Genomic DNA, 20563 nt, shown 5'->3' with positions numbered 1-20563 from the left:
TTAGAACAACAACGCAACGATATTAATAACAAACAAAAGTCCAATAATGCAACAAAATAACGACACTCGGGAGAAATAATAATAAACAGATAAAAGAGTAAATAAAAAACTCAGCAACAAAACAAAAAAAATGTAAACCAAACACGAAAAACTCAAGCGAACATTAAGACAGTAAAAGCCACACCTAATACTGTGGTCATAACCGAAGTAACGGCCACAACACTTGCTGTATTTTTGGTACTTGCCGCTGGCGCATTGATGTTGTCGGCAGGAGTTGATTGAGGAGGAGTTGGAAACGACGGTGGAGTATTCTCAGGCGCTGGAGAAGCCGGTGAATGATCAGGCGTTTGAGTTGTTGTTGGAGGTTGGACCGTTGACGGAGCTTTCGCCGGTGCAGCTGGAGAAACAGGAGAGTGAGCTTTTGGAGAATCGGCCGTTGACGGAGCTTTAGACGGAGAAATAGGAGAAACAGGGGCGTTCGACTCTGGAGGCTGGGTCGTAGACGGAGCTTTCGCCGGTGGAGAAACAGGGGAATGAGCCTTTGGAGCTTCGGCAGTAGACGGACCCTTCGCCGGAGCCACCGGAGAAACAGGAGAGTGAGATTTTGGAGGTTGAGCAGTTGAAGGAGCTTTCGCCGGTGCAACAGGAGAATCAGGGGAGTGAGCTTTTGGAGGTTGAGCCGGAGAAACAGGAACCTTCTTGGGATGTCTGATGGCTAGGACAACAACGATCAACTTCTGTCCCTTCAGACAGCGATCTTGATTACCACTAATGAAAAAAAACGGACCAGATCGGTTAAGAGTAACCTCGGACTCTCCGTTATCGAACTTTTCTAACGGATTCCTAATGTTACAACCGTCGTAATCTGCTTTCATCACCTGTTGCACTGAGTCCGATCCCTTGGCATACTTAAAGTCTGCAAAGTATTCAAGCTTTTTGTCAGTACCAAAGATTAAATAAAATTCTAAACCACAAGAAAATAAAGAAGCTTACAGAGAGTATCATTGACTTGAAAACGGTTTCTTTCAGCCCAAGTATTGTAGCTCTCGCGTGGATTCATGACCCAACCGCGGCTACCTCCGACGTAGAACCTACGTGCATCAGCGACTGAGAAGAGGGTCGCAAGAGAAGCGAGGATGATGAAAGAAAAACAGAGACTTTTCATGAGGGCCACCATGGTTTTCGAGAAGCGGCTAGAAGGGAGATCTAATAATAGGGGTTTATGTGTTTGTTTTTGTAATTTGTGGAGAAAAGAAAAGTTATGTAGTGATTATATAGAAGCTTAGGGGACTTTAAAGAGGATGAATACAATTTGTGAATCTTATAGAAATGGAAAAACATTTGTGACAGGTCACTGCTTGCTTTCTTTCTTTAATAAAAGAGAATACTTTTGGCAATGTAATTAGGATTTTGAACGTTATGAAGAAAATTTTAAGGCATTTATGTTTAGACGTGTGAGAAATTGACTCCCGTATTAACCCATTTACCATGACAGATGACTGAACTTCTGATTTTTACCAACTTTTTTTATTTACTTCTGAATAAGGAAATTTTATAGGTGTCCAAATGGATAAAAATTTGGTAAAAATTAAATTCAAATCACAGATTTTAATCGGGAAAATCGCATAAAAAACCTTGAGAATGACACCTACTAACACTTTAAACCTTGAAGTTTTTCGACTAACACTTTGCATTGGTGTCATAAAAAACCTTCAACTTGGCTTATTTTTCCATCAAGTAAAAAACTGACCTCCTGTACAAGTAAAAGTGATGATGTGTCGGTTTTTTTCCAAAAAAATAATTATTTAATTAATAAAATCAATAATATGAAATCCAAATCAGAAATTAATTAAAAATCAGATAACTAAATAAAATTTCAGAAAATTAAATAAAAATTCAAAAAAGTATAACAAAATTCAGAAAATTAAACAAAATTTCAAAAATAAGTAATATTAAATTAAAAATTCAGAAGATTAACTATAAATTAAAGAAAAAACACAAAAATATAAAATGAAAAATTCATAATGCTTTTTAAATTAGAAGATTATTTTTAAAGAAAACGAATATATTATCGTTGACAATAACAATTTCAAACATATCACTGATGATGATGGTGATTTCTCACATAACCATTAACAGTGATGTTTTGACATATTCATAATGATAGTTTCCGATATCATCGTTAAAAATGATGGTAAACATGTCAATAACTATGTTTTCGACAACCATCATTTAAAACGGTAGATATGTGAAGGTTTTTTAAAACTGTAGATATTGTTTTAAATGATGATTGTCAGAAAAATCTTTATAGACATATCTACCTTTATTTTTAACGATGATGTCAAAAACTATCTTTTGAGAGATGTCAAAAACGTCACTGTTAATGGTTATGTGAAAAATCACCATCACCATCGTCATCAGTGATATGTTTGAAATTGTTATTGTCAACGATAATATATTTGTTTTCTTTAAAATAATCTTCTAATTTAGAAAAGCATTATGATTTTTTTTTTTTTGTGTTCTTCATTAATTTATAATTATTCTTCTGATTTTTTATATAATTTTCTATATTTTTAATTTAATATTACTTATTTTGAAATTTTATTTAATTTTCTGAATTTTGTATACTTTTTGAATTTTTATTTACTTTCTGGATTTTTTATTTAGTTATCTGATTTTTAATTAATTTTCTAATTTTTATTGATTTTATTAATTAAATAATTTTTTTTTTCAAAAAAACCTATACATCATCGCTTTTACCTGTGTACAGCAGGTCAATTTTTAACTTGATGAAAAAGTAAGCCAAGTTGAAGGTTTTTTTATGACACCAATGCTATTTTGAATGTTTGAAGTGCCACTCTCAAGATTTTTTATGCGATTTTCCCGATTTTAATCTATAGAAAAATCGAGTACAAATAGATTAATTGACATGATGAGTTAACAGATTTATTGGATTAGGTTAAAATGGTTTAGATTAGAATGAATTGTAGTGTACATTGAGGTATTCATAACCAAACCAATAAAATGTTATAATGAACATAAATTCAAATCAAATATATAACCAGGCTAAAATTTTAAACTAATTTTACTATGCCAAATCATTTATCTAAATTACTTTTAATAAACCAAACCTAAATTTCTCATATATAGACATTATATTTTGGCTGTTTAATTGGACCAAACTTATTCATATTTTCTCACTACAACCCTAAAATTAAGGTTTTTCGTCAACACCTAAACTCGTTTTTTTTTTCTGAAAAACACAAAATTGAGCCATTAAAATTTTATATTTTCCTGTAAAAATTACAAGATCCAGTTTTCTGCAAAAATTGCAAAATCATGTGTTCATTCAAAATCATTAAAGTCTGCTTTTTAAAAAAAAAATATCGTAAATCGTATTTTCTCGACAAAACCATAAAATTAAGTTTTCTCGTCCAAATTGCAAAATTATATCTTTCCGCCAAAACCACACAATTATGTTTTCTTAATAAATTGGGACAATCATGTTTTCCACAAAAACCGAAAAGTTATGTTTTCTTGCTAAAGTTGAAAATTATGTTTTCCCTCTAAAATTGCAAAATCGTATTTTCGCATTAAAATCTCAAAATCAAGTTTTTCACCAAAACTGCAAAATCATGTTTTCTAAACCGCAAATTCTTGTTTTCCTTTTAAAATTACAAAATTGTGTTTCCACGAGACCATAATATCATTTTTCTGCTAAAATCACTAAAACATCATTTTCTGTTATAACCGCATGATTGTGGTTTTCGTTAAAACTAAAAATTGCATTTTTCCACCAGACCCAAAAATTGTGTATTTTCCTCCATAGTCTTAAAATCTTAATATCGTATGACAGAATTGCAAAAATGTGTTTATCCACCAAAATCTTAATATTTACTCTGTTTCATAACAAGTGTCATTTTAACTTTTTTTCTTGTTATACAAAAAAATATCACTTTACAATTTCAATGCAAATTATACTTATTTTCACCTGAAAATTAATTGCAAACTGCATTGATTTATAAATAATTTTATTTATCTCAAATACTATTGATCAGAAATGTGTAATTAATGACAAATTACATATATTTCCGTCACTTTCTTAATATGTGTGAAAAAATGTCAAATTAACATTTATTCAGAAACGGAATGAGTATCTGGTTTCCAGCAAAAACATGTTTGTAGATATTTAAATATTTAAAGTTATATTTAATATATTATTAAATATAAGCAAAAGGCTAATCAATTTTCTTAATTCACTTGAGCAGGAACAACTTCACGGGAACGATACCTGAGACCATCTCAGGTCTTGACAACTTGGAGCTTCTTGATTTTTCTTACAACCATCTCCACGGTTCCATTCCTCCTTCTTTCCAGAGCCTCACTTTCTTGTCGAGGTTCAGCGTTGCTTACAATCATCTCACGGGGGGCATACCTTCAGGTGGTCAGTTCTACAGCTTCCCTCACTCGAGCTTTGAAGGAAACTTGGGACTTTGTCGCTCCATTAACTCTCCTTGCGATGTTATGATGAGTAAAGGCTCTTCACGTAGTCATGATAACAATAATGGAAAGTTCGGTAGAAGCAGCATTGTTGTACTTGCGATAAGTCTGGCCCTAGGGATCACTCTGCTTCTCTCTGTTATCCTACTAAGACTCTCGAGAAAAGACGCTGATGATCGAGTCAACGACGTTGACGAGGAAGCTCCCTTATCATCATCATCATCAAAGATCGTGCTCTTCCATAGCTGTGGATGCAAAGACCTGACTGTAGCGGATCTGCTCAAGTCTACAAACAGTTTCAGTCAGGCAAACATTATAGGATGCGGCGGGTTCGGTCTTGTCTACAAGTCCAATCTACCCGACGGCTCAAAAGCGGCGGTCAAGAAGCTCTCTGGTGACTGCGGGCAGATGGAACGTGAGTTCCAAGCTGAAGTCGAAGCACTGTCGAGAGCTGAGCACAAGAATCTCGTCTCTCTTCAAGGCTACTGCAAGCACGGGAGCGATAGGCTGCTTATCTACTCGTTTATGGAGACCGGGAGCTTAGATTATTGGCTGCACGAGAGTAGTACGGCTCTCAGATGGGAAGTGAGGTTGAAGATAGCTCAAGGAGCGGCGCGTGGGCTTGCTTACTTGCATAAAGTCTGTGAACCTAACGTTATCCACAGGGACGTGAAGTCGTCTAATATTTTATTAGACGACAGGTTTGAAGCTCATCTTGTGGATTTCGGGTTAGCGAGGTTGATTAGGCCGTACGATACTCATGTGACAGACTGATTTGGTGGGGACGTTGGGTTATATACCTCCAGAGTATAGCCAGTCTTTGATAGCCACGTGTAGAGGAGATGTTTACAGTTTCGGTGTGGTGCTTTTGGAGCTTGTCACGGGGAGTAGACCAGTGGAGGTTTGTAAAGGGAAAGGTTGTAGGGATTTGGTGTCTCGGGTGTTTCGGATGAAGGCTGAGAAGCGTGAAGCTGAGATTATTGATGCAACGATACGTGAAGAAGATGTGGAGGAGGAGGAGGTTTTGGAGGTGTTGGAGATTGCGTGCAAATGCATTGATCATGACCCTAGAAGGAGACCGTTGATTGAAGACGTTGTTGCTTGGCTTGAAGATTTTCCAGTAGAGTCTGTTGAAGAAGAATGAAACAAACCCTTTTGTAAAGGATCTTTCTTTAGTTTTGGGAATGAAATGAAAGAGTGTAGATCAGTGGTTTTTGATATACATGTAAAGCTATGAACTTTTCTTGATCCAAGATAGAAACACAGCAAAAGAAAGAATCATACTTCTCAGGTGACACACGGTGGTGCACTTAGATCATCTTATTCGTGTGTGTGTAGGGCTAACAAATCAGTAACGTGCTTATAAAGTATCTTCAAAATGTTAAAAATATTTTTGACATAACAGAAAAAAAACATATATGTTACAACAACAATAAGATGTAAGAAAGAACAACAATAGACGATAGAGAAGATATGTGTGTTTTGTACAGTCCGGGACGAATGGTCCAGAAAACAGAGTAAATCCAGTCGGAATTAAGACAGACGCTTCTAAGTGCTTCGTGAAGGGCCATCATTCCTACAACATCTTGGCCTCTATCTCCTCCTACACTACTTCCTGACCCCACCATATTATGTTAATCATATCATGTATGCATGTTTAAGGAAATAATACATGCTTCTTATATTTTTGGGTTAATATAATATTTCCTAACTATTAGATTTTGGATGTACAAATTATTCAATTAACTTTTACGCTGCAGCGTACCTAAACTAAATTGACATTATAAAAGTTACACACCATCAAGTCTCTTTTATAATTAGTAAAAATACATGTTACAACCTTTTAAATGTTTCTTAATTAATATATAGGGGATGATGATCTATATATTCATGCTTACTTAAATGTTTCGATCATTTAACGTACACTCTCTTACTTTTTTTCTCTCTGCGAGCAATTTCCGGTGACCTAGTTTCGCCTCTCCGGCAGGCGGTTTCGACCGATTCTCGCCGTGAGAGGGCCCCTTCTCTGTGTCTCATCTCATCCTCCTCTCGCTGTGTTAAATGGTTTAGATCCATAGTTGGTGGTTTGTAGGGTGGAGTTTTCGAAGCGGTGGTGGGATTTGCGCGGTGATCAGGGGTTTTTGGCCGAGGCTCTAGCTCGCGAGTCAGATCTGAGGGGTCGGATCAGGCGAGTGGACCCCAAGCTCTCCTCGGTTCTTGGCCCTAGATCCACGGCGGTGAAGAGTTTTCTGGCTAAGAGGCGTGATGGTTCGAGTTCTGTTTGGGTGGTGGCTTGACGTTGAGGTGGCGGGTTTCTTCAGTTTCTGGACTTCCGGTGGCACGCCTTATCTGCTTGTATGTCTGCTTCGAGGACGGCAGACTGAGTTTTGAGACGGTGGGTCGTGGAGGCGGTGGAGGCGAGTGGGTTGCGGGGCCTGATCTAGATCTTCCCAAGCGCTTGCTCCGCACCGGAGAAGCCAACCGGTTTCTGGTGATTTCCTCATCCCCTTTGCGCTTCTCTCCTTTCTTTTCAGGTTTCATTTCCTCTACGGGGCTTCTCTGTTGCGTTTGGTGGCTCTCGTCGCCTTGCTTCTCCAGTTTCCTTTCCGTCGGCAGTTGCTCCATCTTCCGGTTTGTTCAACTTCGGTGCTCCGGCTCAGGCGATAAATCGCAGTCGACGTGGTGCCTCTTCTGAGGAAGGTTCCGGCGGATTACATTCGGTGGCGGCCGACACTTCTTTTGCCCTACTCGTCAATTGGGGTTTCTGTATCCTTTCCAGTTTGGTAAACCAGTTTAATGCTATTGGTTTGGTTCTATTTTGTATTTTCTTTTTTTCAAGTTGTTGTATGTTTAAAAAAAAAAAATTAATACGAAAGCCGTTAAAAAAAAATATTCATGCTTACTCGCAGTTACAAACACATTTCAAAACCAAAGAATCACACATGTTTAAAGCTGAGGAAACAGACCTTGTTGAAGCCGTGAAGTACATATGGATCTGGTTTGAGCTGAAGACACGTACAGTATGTCATATTAACGTTTCTTCTTGCCCTAATAAGGCTTTTTTGATAGCAGAAGATTCCCGCCATGTACTTCATTTTTGTCAACAGCACATAAGAACAGATTGCGATATTCATTGTTAGGCCGAGATTCATGAGTGATTTATATGTTAGGCCGAGGGTCATTATTAGTAATTATGTTTTCTCTTACCATTACTCTTGACAGAAAAGGAAATAAAAGGTAACTAGATTTTGACCCGCGCTTCGAAAGCGCGGATATTATTTTTCACTTTTATAAAATATATTATTTGTTTGTAATTATTGAATTTATTTATTTTAATAAAATTTTCTTTATAATAAATTCGACACATAGAGTATCTCTGATAAACTATGTATTTCTCTAGTTTTGTTTTATTCGCTCTTCAATAAACATATTTATTTGGCTTATTGTTAAAATAAATGATTATAGACTTTGATCTCCGCACCTCCGCAGATGTATATTTTAAAAAATATGATGATATTTGTTTTTCATGTAATTATTAGGGTTTGGCAAAATTAATCCGAAGAACATAACTGATACCAATCTGTAAATATAGTACCAAACCTGAACATAAATTGATTAAATATTCAAATTATTCAAAATTTTGTTAGTTAGAGAACCGAATCGGATCCGAACCGAAGTATTAGTGTACCTGAATTTATCTAAAATAGATTTATATACTTATATATTAATTATTTTTATATTTAACGTATATAAAACATCAAGAATGATACTTTTAAATTGGTTTAAAATACTTGAAAATATATATAGATAATCAAAAACAAATATCTGAAATAGTTAAAGTATACTCAAATCACCAAAAATACTTAAAATAATTATTGATTTCGTATCCAAATTTTTAAATCAAACCAATTGATATGTTAAGCTTAGGTATTCTGACATATATTATTTAAATTTATAGGTAATATATTACTTTATTTATATATTTTGAGAAATTTTAAATATATAGTGATTTAAAACTTTAAAAATAATTTAAATAAGTTATCCAAACCCAAACCAAACCCGCAAAGATCTGAATCAAACTCAAACAAAAATTTAGAAACATCCTAATAGGACTGAAACTTTGACCTCGAAAACCCGAAACGCAAACCGATCAGAACCAAACCCGTATGGATGTCTGAAAACCCATCCTTAGTCATTATTATATATCGTATAATTTCATCATATAATTAATCGTATTTTATATGTACTATCATATAAGTTATCATGTAATTAATAGTATTTAATACGTATCATCATATAAATAATTACATATATTATGTTTTAAAAACTTAATATGAAATATAAAAACCATAATTTGAGTTGGTATTTCAAATTGGTTTTGTATTGTATTTTTCTTATATATATTGAAAACATTTTTTTATAATGGACTTAATAACTTAAGCCCATTATTTTTTCTATTTAATACTACTATCTTTGTTTCCAAACTATTTTTTTTTAAAAGATTACAATCAATGTTTCCAAACACAACAAATTTTTTTAATACTCTTATCCAAGTATCCAAACACACCGAAATTGTACTTCAGCTTTAATAAGATAGATGGGGAAGGGAAAAAAATAAGCTAATTAGTACAGAAAAAAGGAACGTTAGAAACTTAGAAAAAGGGAAAGAACAAAGTTACCAAAACAAAAGGGAAAGAGAAGTAGGCAAAGTCGCAAAGAACAAAAAATAGGAAAACCAAAAAGAGTGTTAAAAAAAAAGGAAACCAAAAAGAAAAAGGAAATTATATGTAACTAGAAATAGAATACCAAATCCTTATAAAAATAGGATCCTGCCTCGATTGTGTTATAAATACAATACCACTTTCAATTCTCCTAGTCACATTTTTTTTTTGTTATGTCCAACATACACATAATGGAAATCATGGAAGCTACTCCAGAGTTAAATTACCAAATCGAAAAAAATTCTGAACTACAAGAAAGTGGTACAGTCCTAATCTACACAGAGTTCGTCACACAAATGGACATAGATCTGATGTTAGACCGGTCTAGTTTCTCATGTTTATTATCTAGCAAAGAACTCATGGAAGACGACGAAGAATTTCTTAGGAAACAAGAACTCTATCATTTCTTGACAGAATCAAGAGTCGATGAACTTGATGCTATCGTACTAATGAAAATACTTATCCAACTTGCCATTGAAGTAACTTCCTCGGTTGAATATTTTCCACATTACGCGTTGTCAATACGGCTGACCTTTGATGTAGTTCCTTTGAGGCAAGAATCAAACCTCGATGAATCTCAAATAGAAGAGGCTATTCGAGCCTCACTCGATGAGTATGAGAGGAGTATCCGGTTTAGACCCGTAAGTAAGCTAGGAGTAAGCTCTTTAAGTAGGAGAATATACAAGAGAAAGCGAAAGACCAGCTTTAATGCGGACAGCTGCAGGACAAAAAAGACTAGAATAACTGCTGATCGGTGCACAGTTTGCTTGGAGGAGTTTAAAACCGGACGAAAAATTGTGACTTTAGATTGTGGTCACGAGTTTGACGATGAATGTATTGTGGAGTGGTTTAAGGTTAACCATGTTTGTCCATTGTGTAGGTTCGCGTTACCATGTGAAGATGATGGTTTGTGTTCTAAAAATTAATTCTAAAAATTATGTTCTACTGCTGATGTTTTTGTACGATTTCCAAATCATTTATCAATAAAAGATATCAACGACAATGTATTTCTTTTGACTTTTGGATTTAATTTGTATGATCTACCGAAGTTTGTTGTGTGATGAATTTGTTTAAGGTGTTATTGTTTTGGTTATAACTAGGTGAGTTTCCCTTGTTCAAGCACGGATCTAAATATTTATAAAGTAAATATAATATAATAATTAATTGCTATTTACTTTTAATTTTATATCAATTTAAAATTTATATGCATAATTTATATTAATAATGTTATATTACAGTTTTAGATATGTTATATGTTGTTAGTTTTGTTGTTTTTACAGTCGATTTAGTTATCATTTGGATATACTCGTTTGCATTTATTTTTTTAAATTCAATTATAAATTTTTATCCTAAATATATTAAAATTTTGATTAAATTTCTTATTTGAATTTATATTAGTTGGTTGGTTGTCTTAGATATCTAAACATATTCTAGGATGATTATTTATAACTTAAGATATATTGTGATTAGAATAAAATAAAAATAAATTAAACTTTAGGATTCCAAATTAAATAAATTAATATAAAGATGATATTGTGAAGTCTCCTGCCTATATATATATATATATTACAAATAATTAAATTGTAACAATTGCTCAATCTTTTATTTCCATTTATTAATATGTTTTGAATCGTCATCCTATAATTATATTTATAAAATTAATTATTACCATAAAATTATATATTCTTATTGTAGTTAAATCTTTGCTATTAGATATAAGTTGTATTAGTCGATTTACTCATGTTGTGAGTTTATTAAGTTGCGTATATTCTTTGAAATTCAAACTGAAATATAATTATTTTACTATAGTTAAGTCATATCAAATTATTTATTATTTATCATTTAACGTGCATATATTTTCATATATTTATCAATGATCAATAGGAAATTACATACATAAGTAACTGATTTATTTTGGAAGCTCTTGAACACATATCAATATCAACACTAAGTAAAATATTTTATAAATTCTAAATAATTTATGCCTTAGATTTATTTAATGGTAAGCTGAAATTTATTTTTAACAATCTTAAAAATATGAATTCAGATTTGCTTTGGTATTTTTATTATGGTTAAAACATAAAATTTCAAAGCAAATTTAATATTAAGAAAACATATGATTTAATAATAAAAATATAATATATCTACCTTGTTAAAGTATATTGTGTTATGTTAATCTAAAATATTTTGTAATTATTTGATCAAAAGATGTTTACTATTAAAATCAATTTTTATTTTTAATATCTCTTAAAAATAAGCAGTAAAAAATTGTTATTGATTTTGAGAAATTATATTATATAAGTAAATATAATTTATAGATATTTTTTTGTTGTAATTGAAATATATTATAGTCAAATAAATATATGAAAATAAATAAAAAATTTCAATAATACTAATTATAAACTAGCCATGTTTTGAATATAAATTAGGCAAATGACATTGATTTTGACATAATATAGTTTCTAACATTTAAGCTTCATATTATCCGGTTTTATCCTTTGTACTTATAGGTACTAGGTAAAAGGGTAGAAGAAAATAATGTGGCTAATAGAATATAAGGTCAAAAAGGTCAAAAACATCTGAATACTATTCTAAATAAAAAAAGAGAAGTCATCCACGTATACATTTATTGACCACATACATATGCACCAAGTTTTCTATTCTATATCACCAAAATAGTATAGGATTATAACTCTATCTATAACCTTTAAATACTAAACATATTCTAAACTCAGTCTCTAGACACTAAACCTTATCCCAATCTCATTTCAACCTTAAATTGTAAATACTAAACTTTAAACCCAAATATAATGAATATAAATAAATAATATAGTCTATGATTGAATGGAAGAAGTTAATGCTGATCCTAACCATACCGTCTCACCTTCTAAATATTAAACCCTAAATTATAATCACTAAACCCTAACCCAAATATAAACCCCACACCCAAATATCAAAATTTAAAAGGTACACAATATTATGTAGTATTAAAATATATTATGTAATATTAAACTATAAAATATAGATTATAATACGATTTTACTGGTTCAAAACATGTAACAATAGTGGGAACTTAAGAAAATTACAAACTATATTTCTAAACAAAATAGAGCATTTTTTAGAAACCATCAAATTAAATGGAAAATAGTATAGTAAAATATATTGCATAATAAAATATAAAAAATACACATTTGTTTTACATTTTTATTCTATATGCTTATAATAGAATATAACACAATAACAAAAACTGTTTATCTTCTCCGATCAACTTTAAGTAATTCACGGGCACAAGAGATAAGTGTATCTGATGAAGCACTGATGTGAGACGAAGCGCCAATGTGAAAGGGAAGAGGTTCGGGTTGCTCCTTCTCTCCACTTGGACTGTACCGAAGTCTTCTTGTAATCGATTTGGAATTGGAGACGATGGCGACGGGGAGGATTTCAGAAGCGAATAAACTCAGAGAAGGCCGACAGTGGCGAAGGTGTGAAGCAAAATGGTGGGTTCGAATAGGTGGAGAAAACCGGCGACAAAGATCTTTTACTTTCTCAAAAGTGACCAAAAAATAGGATGTGAATCTAATTATGCTACGTAACTTTAGACATTTAATAATTATGAATTTTTATTTTTTTTTATTTCCGGTTAGTTTCAGGGACAAAATGTCATTATTACATTAAATATAATGTATGTATCAAAAAGGTAGGTCAATTGGCTATCTCGCAAATTATGGATTTTTTAGTGTTATACAATCCAATTTCCCTTAGTTTAATTGTAAGTTAACTAGTTTAGACGACTTAAACAAAAAAACTTAGTATACTTATACACTGAGTGCAATTTATGTATAATACTTACTTTGTCATTACATGCAACTGGCCAAACTTGCAGTTAAAAATATTAAATTAATAATTACACAGAGGAAAAGAAGTTACTTGGTCATCGACATCATCCCTAATACGACCACAAAATTATTAATTCACAATTCTAGTCTCACAATTATGTATTATTTTTAGTTTGTTTATTGAAAATACTATAAATTTTAATTATATTTCACACTTGAATTTGCGTTTAGTGATTGGAGTTTAAGGTTTAGTATTTAGGTTGGGGTTGGATTTAGGATACTGTATGGTATGAAAGTGTTCTCTCTCTTGCTATCACATGTACCACTTTGTATAAATAGAATAGTACAATATATATCATAGAAATTCCATGCAATATTTTGTTCTATTCTATTTAGATTTAGGGTATATTTGAGATTTAGGGTTTACTAATTAGAAATTAAAGTTTAGTATTTAAGAGCTTGGGGTGGAATTAGAATAGGGTTTAGTATTTATAGGTTGGGATAAAAATGCTATTTTGTACTATTCTGGTGATATGATATAGAACTTTATGAATCAATATGGTATACTATTTTGAATGTCAACTTTACCTTAATGAACAGAGTGCCTAAATCGTGGACCATATAAATTAGTTTCGACGTCATCTCTATTTCATTTGTCACCGGTTACTTGCTGTAATAAAAGGTATAACCGGATCATTTTCACCTTAAATGTTATTTACCTTAAATGTTAGTTACTTAATTATGTCAAAATCATTGTTATCTACTTAATTATACTTGTGATTTTAGTCATTTCCAAATTAACCCTTAAAGTTATCTAAAATCGGTTTTGATGACAAAAAAAATCTAAAATTTAAAGAAAGTGATTCAAGTTATAGAAAATGTTTTCAAATGTTTAACCAAACATGAGTTGTTTTTTTTTTTTTAACTCAACTTTCAACTTTCATTAACCATCTGGTTCACCATACAAAGAAATGTTATTCCTCACATGATATTTTAACCAATTTGGCTCTACAGAATATAACTTAGGGACATTAGACATAAATGTAAAAGTCTCCTTTGCTATCCTGTCAGCAGCCTTGTTTGCACCTCTTGGATTGAACCTTAGTAGAACTTCAGGAATTTGAGACAGCAGCTGGTAGATTGCCTGCAGTGTCGGCTGGAGAATGGGCCAGAACTGATCCTCGCCATTTAGCATCTTAATAAGGTTCAAAGAATCGGACTCGAAGATCACTTTGATGTAACCAAACCTCACCACCGTCTCTGCTGCCCATTTTAAAGCCTCTGCCTCTGTCTCAATACATGACCCAAGCCTTGGTACTGCTCTTGCACCTGCCCATATTAGCTTCCCTTTATTATTTTTGCATATCCATCCCAGGCCACAGTTTGCTCTATCCTTGTGCCAAGCTCCATCAGAATTGCATTTAAGCCAAGTGGGTGGGGAAGGTTTCCAAACCTGCTTTGGATTCAACTTTAGGGGGGTGCTAGTCTTCTCTGTTTCTACCTCACTTTTTTCACATGTTGCTCTTTCACGCCATTCCTCTGCATCCTCCTTCGCTTTTTGCAGAATACTCATCGCCTCATAGTCTTTCCCTTGAAACAGAAACTCATTTCTACTCTTCCATAATCTCCAAAGTAACCATGGGACTAAGTCCGATTGAACATCATCCTTTGGGTACTCTTTCTCCACATTTAGCGCATGAAACAAATTAGAGTAGAGGGAGTTGTCTAGGATTCCACCTTGAGGCGTCGGGATTGCAGAGTGAGCCCATACCAATCTTGCTAGCGGACACTGAAATAGAACATTGTTGATAGATTCTGTTCCAGAATTACACCGAGCACACTGAGCTTCCTTTGCCATATGTCTTTTCCTCATGTTCTCAGCAACCGGTAGGGAATTTGATATGCATCTCCATAAGAAATGATGTATCTTTGAACTCACATGAGTTGTTAATTTGTCTGCATGTTAGTTCTGGATACTAATCGGAAGCTAAGAAGGCAAACGGGTTTTTCAATTCGACACTTGTAAAATCTTTGTTACTATCTCATTCACAATGTGTTTCTTGTAGTTATGTTTGGTCTCCTCAGGATTGATTTTCGGAAAGGGAGAAATTCCTGGACCGACCTTGAAATATTACAACTACTGTTCAAAATTTAGTCAATCAACTCTATCATCAGCTAGTTATAGAAGAGGCGATAAGTGACTATGCAACTGGTTACCTGTATAACTTTTTAGCCAAGAAAATGTAAATTGATGAATTGTAAAAAGAACAGATGTGATTTCTTTTATTAGTTTACCTGATCAAAGTGATGTTAGGAGTTTTGAGGCTCCTAAGTCAAATGATAGTCTGCCAATGGTGGCTACAAAGAATACTTAAACATTAGGTTTTTCAGTGCAAAAACGTGCACAATAAATTGCAAAAAGGTCCTTGAAAATAATAAAAATCGTGCACTGATAACGCGGAGCGACCTCGGCCAGTCGCTCCGAAAGGTCGCTCTGGGCTTCGGGAGCGACCTCGGGTGGTCGCTGCGAGGGGTCGCTCCGGAGGCATTTTCTTCGTTTTCGAGCCGTGTAAAGCCGAGCGACTTGGAGTGGTCGCTCCAGCTTTGATCGTCATGGTCGCTCCGGCTGGAGCGAGGTCTCACAGCGACCTCTGCAGGTCGCTCCAGGCTCCTCTCATCCAATCATCCTCCTTTTCACATCTTTTGAGCTCCAAGTGCATCCAAATGTCTCCAATAACCTCACTTGGCACTCCAGTACCTAATAGAGACTTATGCATGCAAAATGCAACCTAAACATGTCTAAATCATATTCTATATGATGAAAATGCTTATGAATGAATGGTTAAAACAATGCAAATATGCAAGACATCAACTCCCCCACACTAGTCCTTTACTTGTCCACAAGTAAAACTTTCAAGAACCAAGGAGAAAAAGTTTGAAAATGAGGACTCATAACCAAAAGAAACTATTCTTTGTTCTCAACCTAACAACCTTGCATAATCATACCAAATAGCAAGAACAAAGATTTTATCCATCTCTAACTTCTCTAAGCCTATCTCAGCTCCTTTGATCTCTACACTCATTAACCATGCATCTACAAACCACAAATCCACATCTCTCTAACATTTATGAAGCAAACTCAATAGACATCTCACAAATGGTCAATTGGTCCAAGTCATTTGGTTTGGTAAGACAAAGGCTTTAATGCAAGTGAAATCAGAGGTTCAAAATAATCTTTTAAGGTGGTTTTCTCTCAAAACACAGTAGCTTTGACATTGCACATAATATATCTAAGAAAGGGATCAACTCATGCATACAATGCTCAATCTCCATTGTTCTACCTTTTCCCAAACACACAAGATATTCAATTATTCCTCAATGTCAAACCCAACTCACATCTCTCACCAAAAGATCCCAAGAACATTTTTCACATCACTCTTTCTTTTTGAAATCAATAAGGGATTTTCACAATTTTAAAACAAATCTCAGCTCCTAACAACTTTGCTAGCCCCCTTTTTATTCTCATTTTTTTTTTTTTTTTTTAAATATTTGGGGGCCAAGACTTTTCACAATAAGAGCTAGATACTTCTCCACTTATCCCATAAAGACTAATCATTTAAGCACAAGAGTCAAACCTTTCATATTCCCAAATCACAATCACAACACTCACCCCCTTCCTATAGCTAGACAATAAAGTGACTAATCTAGCAAGAATGGAGACTAAGCATTGTCGTTCCCAATACTCTCAACATTATGCACATGTAAAGCTTTCCAAAGAGGCCTCACTCAACAAATAATGATGGTTTAAAAAGGAGGTATGGGTTTTGGGAGTGGAGTACCACTTGAGTTTGTCAAGAAGATTGGTAAAAAGGATGGGACAACTCAAGTGTATATATCCATGACTTAGTACACAAGGGACCATATGCAAGAGACATTAAAACATGAGCTTGCTTCAAAGAGAGAATATCAACAGTCAAATGAGTTTCAAGAGGAGCATTCAAGGCGCGAAGTTTACAAGCTTTCCAAATGGTGCTCAAGCTACTTGTCATGATTACAAAGGTCAACAAATTCAGTACTTAGCATGAGCTCTTTACAAGGTTGAAATCCCCCTAATGCATGAATGCAACCTATATGCTTCTAGACTCAATCCTAAAAATGCAAATGATGCAACTAAATGATTCTTTTTGTGCTTTTCAAAATTTTTTTATTTTTTTGGATTTTTCTATGCAAATAAGAATGTAATATGCAATGCATGAGACTCAAAATCATGGAAACAAACATGATCAAATACTTGGTACCTCCCCCACACTTAAATCACACAGTCTCTGTGTGAGTGAGGTACCCAATTAAAATATGAAATACAAAGAAAAGTGGGATTGTGTGTTACCCTCCGTGGAGCGAGGTGTGAACGTCGCTGCGACAAGTCGCTCCCAGCTGGAGCGACTTCGGTATGTCGCTGGGAGAAGATCGCTCTGAGGTCGGTTTCTGTGTTTCCACTCGCGTGTGACGCGAGCGACCTCGGCTTCTCGCTCTGGACATGTCGCTCCCAGGTGGAGCGACCTAGAGGTGTCGCTGCGATGAGATCGCTCTGGTGTCCGACTTTCTGCTCAATACCTGCACACAACTTCACTTTCCCATTGTTTGATGCAATAAAATGATAATGCAAATACTAATGCAATATATACAAGGATACTCATGGGACTTCCTCCCAAGTGAGCTTGTTTTAAGTCTCTAGCTTGACTTTGCCTCCTTTGGATCAGGCTGGACTAGGTGCAGAAAGTGGAGTTGACACCCCATCTTCCTCAGGTGGTAGCTCATCAAAGTGATCATCAGCAGGAGGAGGATTCATCTCTTCAATGGTGAAGGCTTGACCAAATACAGTGGGGTTCCTCATCCTCTCCTTGATGTCAAAGTGGAGGATGTTCTCCTTGCCCAAATGGAGGTCAATCTTTCCTTCCTTCACATTCACAATAGCTCCTGCTGTAGCTAAGAATGGCCTTCCAAGAATCAATGGGTCTTGAGCCTCCTCACCCATTTCAAGCACCAAAAAATCTGTAGGTATCTCATACCTTCCAATCTTCACAGGGAGGTTCTCTAGGATGCCCACAGGATACTTCACTGATCGATCAGCGAACACCAGAGAGAGTCTACACTTCTTGTATTGAGTGAAGCCAAGCTTCTTTGCCACAGACAAAGGCATCAAGCTGACACTAGCTCCCAAATCGCAGAGACATTTCTCAAATACCATAGGTCCAAGAGCACAAGGGAGTGTGAAGCATCCTGGATCCTCTAGCTTCTCTGGAGCATCAAGCCTCTGAATGATGACATTGCACTCATGACTCAGAACCATCATGCCCTCCATCTCCTTCTTCTTAGCAGCTACAACATCTTTCAAGAGTTTGCTGTATTGAGGAATCAGCATGAAAGCATCAATGATGGGCATTGTATCCTGAGCTTCACTCATCTGCTTCTCAAACAAAGCCTTGTACTTCTGTAGCAGCTGCTTCTTGAATCTACCAGGGAATGGAAGCTTTGGTTCATAGGGAGGGGGGACAGGAGAGCTCTCACTTGCTGGAGCAGCAGATTCACCATCTTTTGTTGTCTTCTTCTCTTCTCCAACATTTCTTTTACCCTTATCTTTCTCAATCTTCTCCAAGATCTCATCATCTGTCTTCTCATCAACAATGACCACTTCATCATCTAGATTGATGGCTACCTCCTCACCTTGTTTCTCAGCATCCTTGGTGAGGGTTCTAGGTGGTAACTGCTTACCACTCCTGAGTGTGACAGCTTTTGCTTCTTTGGGGTTTTGATCAGATTTTTCAGGTAGAGATCCTGGCTGGCGATTCTGGTGGGTGCTCATGGAAGCAAACTGAGTCTCCAAATTCTTGACAGAAGAAGCGAGGTGGGTGAATTTGTTGTTGAGCTCATTGTAGCTCCCATCAATCTTAGAGTGAAGGTTCTTCAGCTCATAGCCCACATGCTTCTCACTTCTAGTCTGAGACTCCAAGATCTGTTTCAGTAAGGCATCAGTGCTGCTCTGTTGAGGGGCAGAGGAGCTAGGAGAGGAGTTTTGCTGAGGCTGATAGTTGCCCTGCTGGTTGTTTCGAGGCTGATAACCACTCTGCTGGTTGTTTGAATAGGGCTTATGTTGGTAGTTGTTGTACTGAAAGTTGGGTTCCTTCTTGTACCAGCTACCATTACTGTTGATGAAACACAATTCTTCTTGCCCTTCCAAACCCTCAACCTCATTGACAGTACGAGGTATCTCCTGTTGTGGGTTACCAACAAAGTTCACCTGCGCTTGTGTGGCCTTATCAGCAATGAGTTTGTCAATCTTCTCCTGAAGAGCCTTTATCTCATTCCTTGTTTGCTTGTCATCACTTCTACTGCTTCTGTCATGGTCTCCACTGTAGACTGCATCACTCTTAACCATGTTGTCAACCAGAGCCTCTGCCTCTTCCTCAGTTCTCCCCAAAAAGAACCCATTGCTAGCTGTATCCAGTCTGGCTCTGTACTTAGGAAAAGCACCTCTGTAGAATGTGCTCAGCAAGCTCTCCTTAGAAAATCTATGGTGTGGGCACCGAGCTTGGTAACCATTGAATCTTTCCCAAGCTTCACTGAATCCTTCCAAGTTCTTCTGTTGAAAGCTGGAGATCTCATTCCTCAACTTAGCAGTTCTTGAGGTAGAGAAGAACTTCTCCAAGAATGCCCTTTTGCAGTCTTCCCAAGTGGTGATGGAGTCACTTGGTAGAGACTTCTCCCACTGACGTGCCTTATCCCCCAAAGAGAAAGGGAATAGCTTGAGCTTTAAGGCATCCTCTGACACACCATTAGTCTTTGACATACCACAGTAGCTGTCAAACTTATCCAAGTGATCAAATGGGTCCTCCACAGCCAGACCATGATACTTGTTGTTCTCTATGCAGTTGAGCAGCCCTGACTTGATCTCAAAGTTGTTAGCAGTCACAGCCGGGGTTCGGATTCCCGGTCTAGGACCGTGGATGTTGGGGCGGTCATAAGTGCCAATGGGGCGAGCTGGTCGCTGTTGAGGTCCTTGTAGTGGAACATTGTTGACTCCATTGGGGTTCTGAGGATTTTGTTGTTCTTCCATTGCAGCTTCCAGTGGCTGCAGTTGAGCCTGTTGCTCTTCTTGTCTTTTCTTTCTAGCACACTCTCTCTCTAAAGCTCTGATGTCTTCGGCTCTTGGAACAAGGTTTGATGTACCCTTGCTCCTCAAGTTCATACACCTGAAAATCACAAAGAGTGAAGAAGAGAATCAGTAACTTACAAAAATAAAAATGACTTAGTCTCAAGCAAATGACTAAATCTCAATGTTCAAATCAAACTTAGAATTTGGCAACAGCGCCAATTTGATGTTAGGAGTTTCTAGACTCCTAAGTCAAATGATAGTCTGCCAATGGTGGCTACAAAGAATACTTAAACATTAGGTTTTTCAGTGCAAAAACGTGCACAATAAATTGCAAAAAAGTCCTTGAAAATAAT

At 35.5% G+C, this 20563-nt stretch overlaps 4 protein-coding genes and 1 non-coding gene across 5 annotated transcripts; 3 read left to right on the top strand and 2 right to left on the bottom strand.

Moving 5' to 3' along the window:
* LOC108819476 (early nodulin-like protein 1) lies at positions 1–1361 on the bottom strand. The gene is made up of 2 exons (XM_018592517.2): positions 994–1361; positions 1–916 (listed from the first exon to the last, which is right to left on the bottom strand). Exons 1-2 carry the CDS (start codon positions 1175–1177, stop codon positions 153–155), a joined length of 948 nt encoding a protein of 315 aa, XP_018448019.1. The 5' UTR covers positions 1178–1361; the 3' UTR covers positions 1–152.
* Positions 1362–4254: 2893 nt separating this feature from the next.
* Positions 4255–5756, top strand: LOC108820243 (phytosulfokine receptor 2-like; the record flags this gene model as incomplete). Its single annotated transcript, XM_056994726.1, is given in 2 exon segments — positions 4255–5268; positions 5270–5756. Coding segments are annotated over 2 exon segments (1389 nt in total), but the record flags the coding sequence as incomplete, so codon positions are not given.
* A 3656-nt stretch (positions 5757–9412) lies between these two features.
* On the top strand, positions 9413–10147 carry LOC108820242 (RING-H2 finger protein ATL57). Its single transcript, XM_018593208.2, has one exon. The coding sequence runs from the start codon at positions 9413–9415 to the stop codon at positions 10145–10147; it is 735 nt and encodes a 244-aa protein (XP_018448710.2).
* Positions 10148–14000: 3853 nt separating this feature from the next.
* LOC108836338 (uncharacterized) lies at positions 14001–14930 on the bottom strand. Its single transcript, XM_018609503.2, has one exon. It carries the CDS (start codon positions 14928–14930, stop codon positions 14001–14003), a length of 930 nt encoding a protein of 309 aa, XP_018465005.2.
* A 4693-nt stretch (positions 14931–19623) lies between these two features.
* On the top strand, positions 19624–19730 carry LOC130500472 (small nucleolar RNA R71). Its single transcript, XR_008939096.1, has one exon. It is a non-coding gene; the product is annotated as a small nucleolar RNA R71 (small nucleolar RNA).
* Positions 19731–20563: the final 833 nt, after the last annotated feature.

This window comes from Raphanus sativus, chromosome 9 (genome assembly GCF_000801105.2).
Source record: "Raphanus sativus cultivar WK10039 chromosome 9, ASM80110v3, whole genome shotgun sequence".
Lineage (NCBI taxonomy): Eukaryota > Viridiplantae > Streptophyta > Magnoliopsida > Brassicales > Brassicaceae > Raphanus > Raphanus sativus.
The sequence above is the reverse complement of the archived record's forward strand: the minus strand, read 5'-3'. Positions and strand labels throughout refer to the sequence as shown.

What these genes read in the sequence shown, in the direction of transcription:
- LOC108819476 (XM_018592517.2), bottom strand. Translation starts at nt 1,177, where the DNA reads ATGGTGGCCCTCATGAAAAGTCTCTGTTTTTCTTTCATCATCCTCGCT. An exon ending in TCAAGTCAATGATACTCTCT is followed by an intron (nt 917 to 993) that starts GTAAGCTTCTTT and finishes AATACTTTGCAG; the next exon opens with ACTTTAAGTATGCCAAGGGA.
- LOC108820242 (XM_018593208.2), top strand. Translation starts at nt 9,413, where the DNA reads ATGGAAATCATGGAAGCTACTCCAGAGTTAAATTACCAAATCGAAAAA.
- LOC108836338 (XM_018609503.2), bottom strand. Translation starts at nt 14,930, where the DNA reads ATGAGGAAAAGACATATGGCAAAGGAAGCTCAGTGTGCTCGGTGTAAT.